General features: G+C 41.3%; 1 protein-coding gene across 1 annotated transcript in view; it reads left to right on the top strand.

Annotated features, from left to right (window-relative positions):
- The window catches only part of SCN5A (sodium voltage-gated channel alpha subunit 5), a gene marked incomplete at both ends in the record, with an annotated part of 172,527 nt that overhangs the window by 91,975 nt on the left and 67,714 nt on the right, over positions 1-12,838 (top strand). Inside the window, 1 exon segment of the mRNA XM_080610362.1 lies at positions 10,024-10,494. Coding sequence (XP_080466488.1) covers positions 10,024-10,494 — 471 coding nt within the window.

Genomic DNA, 12,838 nt, shown 5'->3' with positions numbered 1-12,838 from the left:
CCTGTTTCTTCATACTTCTTAACACATTTCTGCAATTTACGTCTCTCTTGTTCTATTTCCCTGTCTTTAGATTTCATGTGTTACCTTTTATTCTTTCTGTTTTGTTTGCATCATGCCTAGCTAGTCTTGTTTAAATTAGTTCTCATTCAACATGATCCAAATATGCCCTTCCTTTATTTTTCTTCTACCTAAAATTTATTTTCTTTCCTTTTGGCCAGCTCTGGCCTTGATTATAGTAATTCCCTCTTTGATATTAACACATATCTCTGCTATAGTCTTCCTAGTCTCATGCTTTGAGCAAATCTCCTCCTCTTTCAACATTGCTTTGGCTTTCTGCCTTTCATGATATCTTCTGCAAGATCTATCCAATTGTGTGTTTTGACTTGGGGATTGGACTAGATGACCACCAGATGACCCTTCCAAGGCTAACGATTCTGTGATTCTGTGACTTCACTCTTCCCAATGCACAAAAAAATTGCAATTATTTCAATGCAAAAGGAGTTTTATTTTTTGACCAAGCCAATATTTTATATAGAAGCTCTGCTTTCAGCAGTTAAGAGTCATATTTTCTCATTAAGGTAGTACGTGCTAACTGATATTAGAATTTGGACTGAGGTATGCTTACATTTTCAATGCTGAATTTTCCAGGAGATGAAAAGAGGTGCTTTCATTTGTCTTTGGGAATGGGTGTTTTTCAAGAAGTTATACTCTCAGTTTGTCCCCTTTTGTCACTGTTTGCTGCCTTCTCCCCACTATCAGTTCCATTCTCCTTCTGGTCCCTGTCGTGTACTCATTTGTTGCAACCGCACAACTAAAAGCATCCTCATGCTCCTTGTGCTACAAACTATTGGATAGGTATTTCTTCCAGGAGGATTTCCATGCCCCTTCTCTTCTCCTGTCATTCTCTTAACTTCCACTTTTAGATGTCATGCCATCCCATTTCTGGGAGGTTCAGCAAGTGCCAAATGCCTGCTGAAGTCTTTCTGCTTGAAAACACAGGCAGGTGGCTGTATCTATAAACTGGTTAGGGCATGAACTCAAACATGATGAGTGTCCCTCCTCTGTCTTGGTTAGCACATTCCCTGGCCACCCTGTCCCAGCTGGTGCCTGGGTGTTCTGGGGACAGCAGCCACAAGCAATCCTGCCCTGGGGGAAGACTGGGGAAGGGAGATCAGCTGCTTACCCTCAGGGATGAAGAACAGGCCTTGGCTTGTCTTTGTTTACTACTGCAGATGCAAGTTTCAGTTCACAAAATGGACTAGCTGCCTAGGTCTCATTTCCTTTCTTCTGTCTAGGAGACTGGCAGTCTGATGTCCATAAGAATGCTCTGATGGATAGCCTACATCACTGACTTTCTCCTTTACTTCTCCAATTTTATGTCCATCTTGCATTAACGGAGATTTTGAGCAACCCCAGTTGCTGGGATTTCAGCCAGGCACACAGAATGCAATGAATAAATAAAATAATTTTCAAGTTTTGGCATCAGCAAAATACCTTTTTATTTCCTGATATAAGGAAGCAGTCAAAGATGACATCATCATGCCGGAATAGAGAAGTTTGCTTTCATCATGAAGCTTTTTTTTTGCTTGATTTGAAAGATGCTGGTAGCCAGTCCTACACAAAGTGCTTTTCTTATGTGTTTAGTAAATCTCTGCAACATACAGTACCAGCTTTACCCTGTAGACATACACTGTGTGAAGAAAGGAAGGACATCCACGTCCTTCCCTTCCTTGTGAAAAGACAAGAGTAACTCCCTGAGTATTTAGGAAGCACTAAGAAACCACTGCTGGTAAACCCTCACACCTTATTTCTTTATGCTTTTGAATGAAGAGTCTTCTCCAGCAGAGGTATATGAAAGCTGCAAGCCCAGCCATGTGCTGTAAAGGCAGGAAATTTCATATCATGCAAAATTGCTAGTAGAAATCTACTTTGTAGCTTTCCTGAAATAAGCCTTCCTGGCTAGCAGACAGCTCTGTCACTCTGTTCTGCCCTCCCAGCAATCTGCATTTGCAAAACATAAAAAATCAGAACCTCCTTACACCTCTCAAATTCATTAAATAGGTATCCTTCTCACATTTCATTTAATAAGAAAGTGTGATTCTGTAATGGAACCCAAATTACATCAAACCTGGGAAATTGCTTAGAAAGTAACATTTTAATGGAAATGTGTTTCGTTTTCCACATTTTTTTTTTTAAAGGCACAAAACTGATATTAATTATTTATTGACTCTTGGATTTAATTTTCTAGTCTCTAGGCCTACCCTCATATTGATTTTGCTTTGCTGTAATATATTGGCTGCAGGGAAGTCATTATTTACTGTGCCCATTATCACTAGGGTATTTTTTTTCTTCATTATTATGTTTCTAGGGTGTTGGTTTTTTTTTGTCCTTTTAGTTCTCTGTGGCTTACCTTTCCTGAGATGTTTTCTGCATGTGTGAATGGGAATTACCTCTTTTTCTCAGCCTCCAGTCCTGACTGCCCAACGGACATGATGCCCTGTAGATGGCTGAGTGCAAAACTTAGTGCAATCTTCGGACATGGCTAAGTGTTCCCCTCTCAGGGAAGGTGTAGAATCTGAATTTTTAAGGGATGACTTCAGGGATCCCATTCTGCCTTGTGTGGGCAGTGTCCCACATATGAGCCTAGCCATGAAGGGTTAGGTCTGGTGTGGCATCTGGGTAAAAAATACAGAGCTTATTTAGAGCTTTTTTCTTGTGTCTAGTCGCTGTATAATAATTGGTAGAGAAGTTGATGAGGTGGTGTTTGCATACGAGTACTGAAGATATTCCAGAGATAATATGGGTGTTTCTTACCTCACTCCTTTCAGGGAGCAGCAATAGCAAAGACTTACAAGTGTGTACAGTCAGTCCAAGCCTGTGTAGTCTGTCCTGCTCTGTAATTGTCTTGACATCCTCATCGCCATGACAGCTAAACGCTTTAGTTGACCTAGCACAAAGGTAATTGTTTCTTGGTTTGTAATCAATAAACTTTCCATAGTTTCCCTAATGCTTCTGGGGTATGTAGAGCCTTTAACATTGCAAACTCAGCTGTCTTGCTGGGAGAGGTTTGCAACTGGACTTGTCTGACAGCACATTTTTTCTGTCTAGACAGCGGTTCAAGAAGTCCATAGCAGCTCTGATGGAGCTCTTGCTATGCTGGTGAATTAGTGTTGTTTTGATATCTGATTAAAAACCTGTGGGAACATGTTTGTTTTTGTGCTGTGGCTTTAGGAGTGGAAAGAATTTATTTGCCTCCACTCACCATCCCACCCTCCTTTCTCATATAGCACATGGAGAATAAGATTTTCAGATCAAGAAGCCCTTGGTTTCCAGACAGTCATCTTCTGATACTTTCTTACTTTCAAAAGAACACTGAAAGTCATCAACAAAAAAAATATCTAAGTTCAATTCAATAATGTTTGACCAGCACTTGGTGTGGTATGGTTAGTGTGTGCATTTATACCCATGTGGTGGATAACAAATGAAAAAGATTTGGCAACATGGGGGATCCATCAGTTTGTGATAAGAAGTGTCATAGGTTGCCTCAGATCTGTGTTTCAGAGTGACAAGGATGCAGGCCCATCACTCTGCCTGGTTTCAGGGTCCTGCAGAGGCTGGGGGTGAGGAGAGACAAGACACTAGAGGCTGGCCCTTGTGAGATGGGAGCTGGGGAAGCACCATCCTCCCCTCCCAGTTCAGCATCCCTCTCTCAAGAGGCTTTTTCATCATATGTTCCAGCATGTTAGACTGGCAGCAAGGGCAATGTTGACATGGTGCCCTTCGCCTGCCTCCCCCTCTCAACAGGATGTACCCATGCCAGGTCCATGCCAGGTCTGACATTTCCTGGTGCTAGTGCAGCTTTATAGCTCCACTGAAAGCATGGAGGGGTGCAGCTTAAAATGGCCTCAAAAAAAAAAAAATCTTATGTGACATAAAGGTGCTGTGAAGTGTCATTAATGGGCTTATTATTCTACCCTTCCATTACTCAGATTTACTCCTGTGTAAAGTGGTGAGAACAGCACCAAGAAATCTGCCCCATTAATTATGCATACCCCTTTAAACTCTGAAGTGAGAAAAAGGGTGACCATTCCCCTCTCCCATGCACACACCATCAAATGTGGGTGAGCACAACTGCCATCCAGCATCACTTCTCTGCCTTGTACTGCTTAAAGACTGCACAAGAGACGACTGAAACTCCAAGGAAATGTAGTGCCAATACCCAAAGTAGAGAACAGTGAGCAAAACTCCTAGCCTGATGGTAAATACCACAAAAAGACTAATGGGATGGGGGGACACATTCATTTCACCTGGTTTCTAGAGTCTAGCATGCAGATAGCTACAGCTGTATCCCCCACCCTAACATTCTTCACAGTTAAGGGAGAGAAAAGGCATTTTTACTACTCCTTTTAATTTCTTCCATGCAGCTATCAGTTTTAGGATGGGACGCATTAGGCTTAAGCTCCTCTGGCCATATGGATTGGATCTTTACTGTAAGAGTTCTTTACTGTAAAGTTCTTTACTGTAAGGGTGGTGAGGCACTGGAATGGGCTGCCTGGGGAAGTTGTGAATGCTCCATCCATGGCGGTGTTCAAGGCCAGGTTGGACAGAGACTTGGGTGCCATGGTTTAGTGTGAGGTGTCCCTGCCCATGGCAGGGGGGTTGGAACTTGATGATCTTAAGGTCCTTTCCAACCCTAACTATTCTATGATTCTATGATTCTATCTAGCCTGTCTATAATGAGAACCCTAGATGCCTCAGATCCCCTAAAGGAAACATGAGTGCCAGCCATGCCCAAGGTTCCGCTTTTCAAGCACACTTTCTGCAACCCCTCTTCTGCACAGCCAGGGGAAATATATGTGGTAGCTGTGAGGCTAGGGGGGAAATCAGGCCTTGTTCTTATCTTTCTTAGGAAAAATGGAAATCATTCACATGAAATCAGTGAAGTTATAGCCACTCTTGTATTTGCATATGCAATGATTATTCCTACCATATTGCTTCCATTTTTAGTTTCCTGTGGAGGACATCCGCTTTTGTTACCACCATAAAGTAGCTTAAGGATTTTACATGGGAAATAGGCTGAATTTGGTGCATTGTTTTCATTACATTTTCTTATATTTAAACAGACAAACCAATTATTTCACCAAATAGATTTACACGGAGTGATAAGAAAAAGATCCTGTTGCAACAAACTGGTACTATAGTGCCCTACAAACCTCTCATCTACAACTGCTAGCCTGCCTTGTAGGATCAAACACAGTCCACTTGGGAAGGTCTGTGGCTTCAAGGCAGGAAATCCATATCCCCATTTCTGTGTGTTTTCCTAGCTGATCTTGGGCAAGAAACACCAAGGAGATCAGTCCTGATCCAACCTGTATTTTCTCACACCTGCCCCTGGCAACAAGGACCTCATGACATACTTGTGGTATCATATTCAACAGCATTTTGACAGCAAGAAACTAAGATACCACAAGAATGGGATTATGAGATTGATTACAGGATAAAGAGAAACTGGGCTGGGAAGATATAAGCCTCTTATCCAAGCACAAATAGCTGAAATAATAGAAAAGATAATATAGAAAATAACTGATCACGTAAATTGCTTTTTGCAGGAGTACTCTCTGTTAGTAAACTTTGCCTTGGGATGAAAATGTACAAAGGATTAGAAAATACACTTGCAATGAAAGAAATAATCCTTTAGTAGCAAAGAGATGGGCTAGATGACCTATTACTACAGGTCTCTGTCTTAATCTCACACTTCCTTGAAGCAGTGAAATTCCTTTATGAGCAGTTTTTCTTTGCAGCTTCATGCATTTTGCTACCATAAACAAAATAAAATACTTGGCACATATTGTATTAGGCTTGCTAGAAATCCTCAAGGTCTCCAAAGAGAAAACTGTACCTTTCCCATCTGTGCTAGCCAAGTAACAGTGAAGATGTCCTGTGCCATCAGAAAACAAACAGGAAGGAAGAAAATCAGTTTCTTCCACTGGTCAGAGTGCCTGAAGAGCTTCATGCTGGTCTGTGTCTAACAGGCACTTCCAGAGAAGTGGGTTTGAAAAGGTTATGGGTCTTTTATGAGATTATATGAGATATATGGGTCCTGTTTTAGCCACAAAGAAAAAAAAGTATTAAATGAGTAGTTAACGATCCTGGCAGGTACCTCACGGTGCTGGGCTTTCTGGCCTTTTCTATGCAGCTGAGCGACAGCAATGATACGGCTGAAAAAGCTGGAGCTCTTCTAACTTGGTGAAGGCTAACTGGTTATAAAGGTTGGCCGCCACTGTCTGGAGCATGGAGTGTGAGACTGACACCAAGAAGGATTTTCTGTACACTAGGCTGGGTTTGACAAGTTGTAGATGATCCTTTTAGTTGTATGATTTAGTTTTAGGTAGTCCTTTAAGGAGCAGTGACTTGTACTTGATGATCGTTACGGGTTCCTTCCAACTTGAGATATTCTGTGATTCCATGTTAGTTATTTGGCTTGCATTGGTAAGTGCCCTAACTTTAATCTAGCTGTGAAACACCAGACCCAAGCTAGCTCAGGCTTCAAAAGGCACCACCAGAGATGGTTCAGTTCTTCAGCATCTCCTGGGATGACAGACTGTCTCCATTGTCTACAGACATCCTAGGAAAACTCATTCAGTTTAAGCACCACAGAGAAGTACCTGACATTAGGCTGGATTAATTTATTGTTTGTGCCTTATAATGGCACAACCAGAGTCACTTCTTTGGAAAGACATGAAAAGTGAGAAAGCCTATGAAAGCGTGCTATATTGTCGTTAGGGTAAATGCCTAACTGACGTCATTATGCTACAGGAGTTGGGGTTCCTCTGAGTGCATCTGTCATTTGATACCTAACCTCAAAGACCAAAAACATGACCTGCTCTCAACAGTCTAGCTGCTGAGTGTCACTGGAAAGCAGATTTCTTTTTAAGGGGACGTATATGGACATACAAATATGCCATTGCTTTTAAAAACTGAATTAGTCTTTAGTTTTCTTTTACTTAAAGTATTGTGTTAGCAACCAGGAGGACTGGATATTATTAGTAACCTTTTAAGGGAAATGCAGTGTGTCATGGGTGGAGCATGTATTTTTCTGGAAAAGAAATGGGGGGAATAAGTAAACATAACGTACTTACACATCAATTCACTGTATTTGAACACCCAGCAATGCAACTCTGAGGTTGCCTGCTCATAAAGGAAGGAGGGAGTGATATTTGAAATTTATTTTTGGCTAAAAGCACGAAGTGCAAATAGCTGTCTGTGCAAAATGTCAGCTGCATTTCTGGGAAGCAAACAACACTGCCTTAATAATCCATGGTAAATAACAACACTAAGAATGTTACCACCTCTTATATACACTTGCAGGTGTATCTGGATAAACTTATGTAACTGTAGTTTGACATCCAAAATAAATACAGAAAAGTAAAACGAGGCATTTCAAACAAGGTATTATATGAACAGCAGAATTAATGAAGTATAGGGTGAAATTCAGCTTCAGATGACAAAATTTGAGTGCCTACATGAAGGTGTTCACTTATGAAAAAGATGTCTGAGCTACCACTAGAGTCTGCAGAGATCTAGGGTTTGACTCAGTTTTGTCTAGCACCACTGGGGATGCTGTAAGATATCCATCCTGGCCTCCATCTGAACACGTATCATAGAATCATATAATGGTTTGGGTTGGAAGGGACCTTCAAAGTTCATCTAGTTCCAACCCCCTGCCATGGGCAGGGACACCTTCCAGGTTGATCCAAGCCACATCCAACCTGGCCTTGAACACTCCCAGAGATGGGGCAGCCACAGCTTCTCTGGGCAACCTGTGCCAGGGCCTCACCACCCTCACAGGGAAGAACTTCTTCCTGATATTCTAACGATCTCCCATAGTGGTGTGTCCTATTGGCCAGTTGCCGCAGGATGACTTGGGCATGCTAGCTAGGGTCAGTAGGCACTAGATGGCTACATATGGACAGATGCATGCAACCGTAACATGGTCATCTGTATTTGGTCAGGCTCCGTTGCCTGTATGACAAATTTCTTCTGGCTGAAATGGATGCCCCATTAGATCCTTAAGGTTTGATGTCTGAGTCTGGAGGCAGCTGACATCCTTGAAGAGTAATGCAGTTCCGTATACGCTGCCAGTCTGTTATCTGTTAAAACACCCTGTCAAGCTTTAAAGCTGGAGCTTTAGGAGGACACACATCTCCTGTAGATCTGGTACAGATGTCTGATAACCTTAACCAGTGGACACCTATGTTGATGTAACAGAATTGAACAGATAAAGTTCAGAATATTTTTTATTCTGTATTTCTTTATCCCGTCCCTTCCTCCAGCCCCTTCCTGTGTCCTTAGGGATGCCACTGGGAAGGACACATATGCTGTGGTTTGTTCCAGATTCTGTTGACACTGGTCATCTGGGCAGCGTCTCTTCTTTATACATGTGCTTCTTTTCAGGATACTTGTAGCAACGTGGTTATCTGAACCATAGTTGAGAATGGCTAAAGTGATTCTGTCAGTGACTCCTTCACTAATGGGCTCCCACCTGCTTGGCAGTATATCCAGTACTCTGGTTTTCAACTACCTATCAGACAGCATCATGTGCCATACCTCCAAGTGGGATATGGAATGAAATATTGACTCATACCAGACTGCTGCAGTGATTAAGAGAAGACCCACACAAGCTGTCAGTGACACTCCAGTATGATGGACCAGCTAAGAAACAATTAGCTTTAATCTCGCTTTACTTTAGAGCAGAGTAGTGCGCAGTGCAGCAATAGGTTATTCAGTAGTTCATAATAGACATGGGCATCTGCTGTGCTACCAACTGCTTTCATTTATAATCACAGTAATTGCAGAGAGTACTTTACAAAAGAGTACTGACAGGACACTTTAAATGCAGTGTCACCGGAGTGATTAAGACCAGATTTTCAAAATTCCAGCTCATATATTCTGAATATTTTAAATAAGAGGGAGCAGCGTGCAGGATGATAGCAAAAGCTGATGGCTATTTGGTAAGGCCCAGTTAAGTATAAGTAATTTTTATACTGTTTATTTTGGTCTATCAGATTTTATTGATTTAAAATACTATCAGAAAGACAAATGCGGGACTTACAAGTGTTTCTAATAGTATTAAGAGATCACGGAGAAAATATCTTCAGGAAGTCCATTTTATTGCTGGAATGGCAGAAGTGCTGTGGCACTGATCTCTCCCTTGCAGTGCCACAGAACTGGCACCCACACGCCTTGTACAGGCAGTAGATGAGTTGATACCAGGCAATATGGTCCTAGTGTATTTGGGGTAAATATATTTTAGCTGATACTGGTTTGAGTCACCTTTGCCCCATTCCTGTCATCCCAGGCATCTATGTCCAGTTAGAGCTTCTTGCCCTTGTCAGTCTGGATAGAAGATGTAATTCATTCCTTCTCAGACCACGAGCAGGTGTAATGTCCCATACACAGCAACTGGTGATCAGTCTGCAAGATGTATTACTGGAAATAGCCTTCTAGAAGAAGCTAGGTTTATTTATTGGGTATAATTGGCAGGGAGTCAGGGAGGAAGAAGGTAAAAAGAGATTTAAATCATCAAATGTGTCACCCAAATGTATAGTTGTGTCTAATCTTACTGTGCACTACCAGCAAATGTAGATAGTTCCGAAGTTACAGGAACAAGACCACCACTTAAAAAAGTATTTACACTATGTAGCTTTCAAATAAAATCTTATCCTATATTCTGTTTCTGAGCTTTATCTTGCCTGTGTTTTGGGGTGCCGGAGGAGGGAAGGGAATGTCAGAATGTGTTATTATCCATGCTATACTTCTGCACATGAAATTAATATGTTTGGAAATGTCTTCAGACCTCCTTTTCTTACTGAAACCACCTATAATTAGAGGTTGTTCCACAAATGTTGGTGCTATTACGGTGGCACAAATGAGATGAGACTCGGACTGTCCTGCTTCCAAGAACAAACATTAAACCTTCACATTTAAGGGTCATTGATTTCCTTTTAACTTTATTTGTTTCAGGTGCTCAACCTGTTTCTTGCCTTGCTGCTAAGCTCTTTCAGTGCTGACAACCTCTCGGCACCAGACGAGGATGGGGAGATGAACAACCTGCAGCTTGCTTTTGCTCGGATCAACAGGGGTCTTCAGTATGTGAAACACACAACATGGGATTTTTGCTGCAATGTCCTCCGGCACCCCAAGACAACAGCTGAAAAGAAGGCAATGATGATGCTTGCTGCCCAGAACACAGGTGCCCTTAACAATTGTGTCAACAGTCACACAACTGCTGAGCTTGGCAAAGACATGGAGAATCACAAAGAGAACCACGCTGAGGATGGAATGAATAAAAATGGGGAGAAACATCTAGGAATTACAGACAATGATGATTTTATGACCAATCCTGACCTGTCCATTTGTGTTCCTATTGCTCTGGGAGAGTCGGATATTGAGGAGGAAGATGAGGAGCAGAGCACCTTTACAGAAATGGAGCAGGTAGGCAACTAAAATTTACTAATTGCAGTTTGCTAAGATCGCCCTCGTTCCTAACCTTGATCTGGATCCATGGCTTGTGATGCAAATGTCCTATGGCCCAATCCTGCCTTTGATATGTTGTTAACTCCAGAAGAAGTTACGGATGCATATCCAAGAGCAAAATCCAGTCTCCAACAAGAGGCAATCCCTTTCTTTGTATGCTTTGTGCTTGTTTGGATTAGTTCTTCTAACCAGAGCAATTAAACCCTTCCTCACACAGGAGACTGCTTTTTTTGTTTTGTTTTGTTTCAGCTAAATCATGGGAATGTTACAGATATTAGGTCCACTGACTATGACGTGGGATTTTCTCAGTGTGCAAAACTAGGTGATGGCTTGGCTTGATTTGTGCAGCAAGAATTGAGGGCCACATAGTCCTCTTAAAAATACAGAGTCTGAAGGTGATGTGACTTCGGATATATTCACACAGGAAAAACAGTTATTTGCTTGTTCATTGGTGTGAAATAGCAGATTTTTGTTTTCCCTAGAGCACCCAGTAGTAAAGGCTGAAAAATTCTGTGTAACTCAAAGTGCTGGTGTAAAACTGAGAAGAAAAATCTTCATGGGAACATTTCTCTTTCTCTCCTTCTCCCTCTCTCGCCTTTTTACCGGATTTATCTCTTGGCTCCACACACCGTATCTAATTAATATTTTCCAGACCCTTCAGCCTTGATCCAGCATCCTCTGATGCTGACTGAGACCTGCAGTGTCAGCATGTGCTGGATCAAAGGTCCTATTTCAGATCCAGCTGTCAGGAGGGATCCCTGATCTCCTGGTTGAGGAGAAGAAAGATCCGAAGCAAAACTGTCTTTAGAGAAGGGTTGTCCTAAAAAAGCCCTAGGAAGGACTCTGTGTCAGGAGGCAGGCACAAATTAGCTGCTAAAAATTCATTTCTGCTGCTCCATGGCAGAAATATTTTCAGTGTTAGTACATCTGCTCACCACCAAATCTTACACACTGATCATCCCCCTGGGGGGCTGAATGGAGAGGGTTTGGAAAAATTTATCGTAAAGCCCCATTATTCCAATAGACACCTAGGTAACACAAAAAGAAGTCTGACATTTCTGATAAACACTTTTAGGGACTTTTATGTATCATTTTTAAGGAATGCTTTTATTGAAATGACTTGTGGATCAGTGTGGGTGGCATGGATAATAGCTACTTTTTCCTTTGAAGTCCTTCTCTATTCCCAGCGCTGTATTAGTTAAACCTACAAGCAGCATACACTTGAAAAGTGAAATATGAATATAGTAGATGGTTTCTTAGTATCAGCCGATCTGCAAATACTGACTAATATAGAAGTGTTTAATAGTGTATAAATGTGTTTCATTCTGGAGTTTTAGGTTAGTTTATTGGGTTTGGGGAGTTTGTTTCTTGTTGGCCTTTAAAGATATTCACAGCTTTCTGCTGCAGCTGACAGAGAGTCACAATCTTTAAAACTCTCAGATGTTTTTCCTTCAAAGCGCAAAGTAAAGGTTTGTTGAAACTTTGAATGTAATTGTCCATGAGGACTGAAAGTGTGTCTGTGTATGCACACATATGTTGCATCGCTATGTTCTGCCTTCCTCAAGATAAATAGAAGTGTTCACAGTTCCAAGCTAAAGTGTAGCATAGAGCATGGAGGGTTTGGGATTTTTGCATCTTACCGTACCTTAAAAGGATAGAAATGTGGATTTCTATTTAGCTGCACAATGTGTCCATGTAGGTGCCAGTACACGGAACAGATAGGCATCCATTTTATGCTGTACAGCAATTAAATATGGAGTTAGAACTTTAATGAGATCTATTAGAGTCATGAGGGAAAGCACTGATGTAGAGGAAGAGACATTTTTGTGAAATGGAACTTTATGAATAAAAGTTGATTTGAAAATATTAAGAAAACTTCCAGTTGTTTCAACAGTATAGAAACATTATCATATGTAACATAAACATTGAGGATATAGAGAGAAACAAACTAGGAGGGAAAAAAAACCCAGTAGGAGAAGCAAACCAAAATACTCTTTTGACACCATATCTTTTAATAAAATTTTCAATAAACATTAGAGTAACATTGTCACATTACCACAAAATATATGGATTGCAGTGAAATAATGCAGTTTACTGCTAGTGTGTGCATTAAACAGAAGGCATGGAGTTGAGAAATGTATTAATTAGCTTTGTCCCTAGTGTTTTCCAGGGTTTGACAAGCAGCTGTTGCAGATCACTGCTGTGCTCCTGTGCATAGTCCTGATCAATGGTTTTCAGCCTTTGTCTTCAGGGCTGAGGGGTTTACTGGTGAAATAGTCTAAACAAGAAGCGAGTACACATA

This window comes from Psittacula echo (assembly GCF_963264785.1).
Source record: "Psittacula echo genome assembly, chromosome: 2".
NCBI lineage: Eukaryota > Metazoa > Chordata > Aves > Psittaciformes > Psittacidae > Psittacula > Psittacula echo.
The sequence above is the reverse complement of the archived record's forward strand: the minus strand, read 5'-3'. Positions and strand labels throughout refer to the sequence as shown.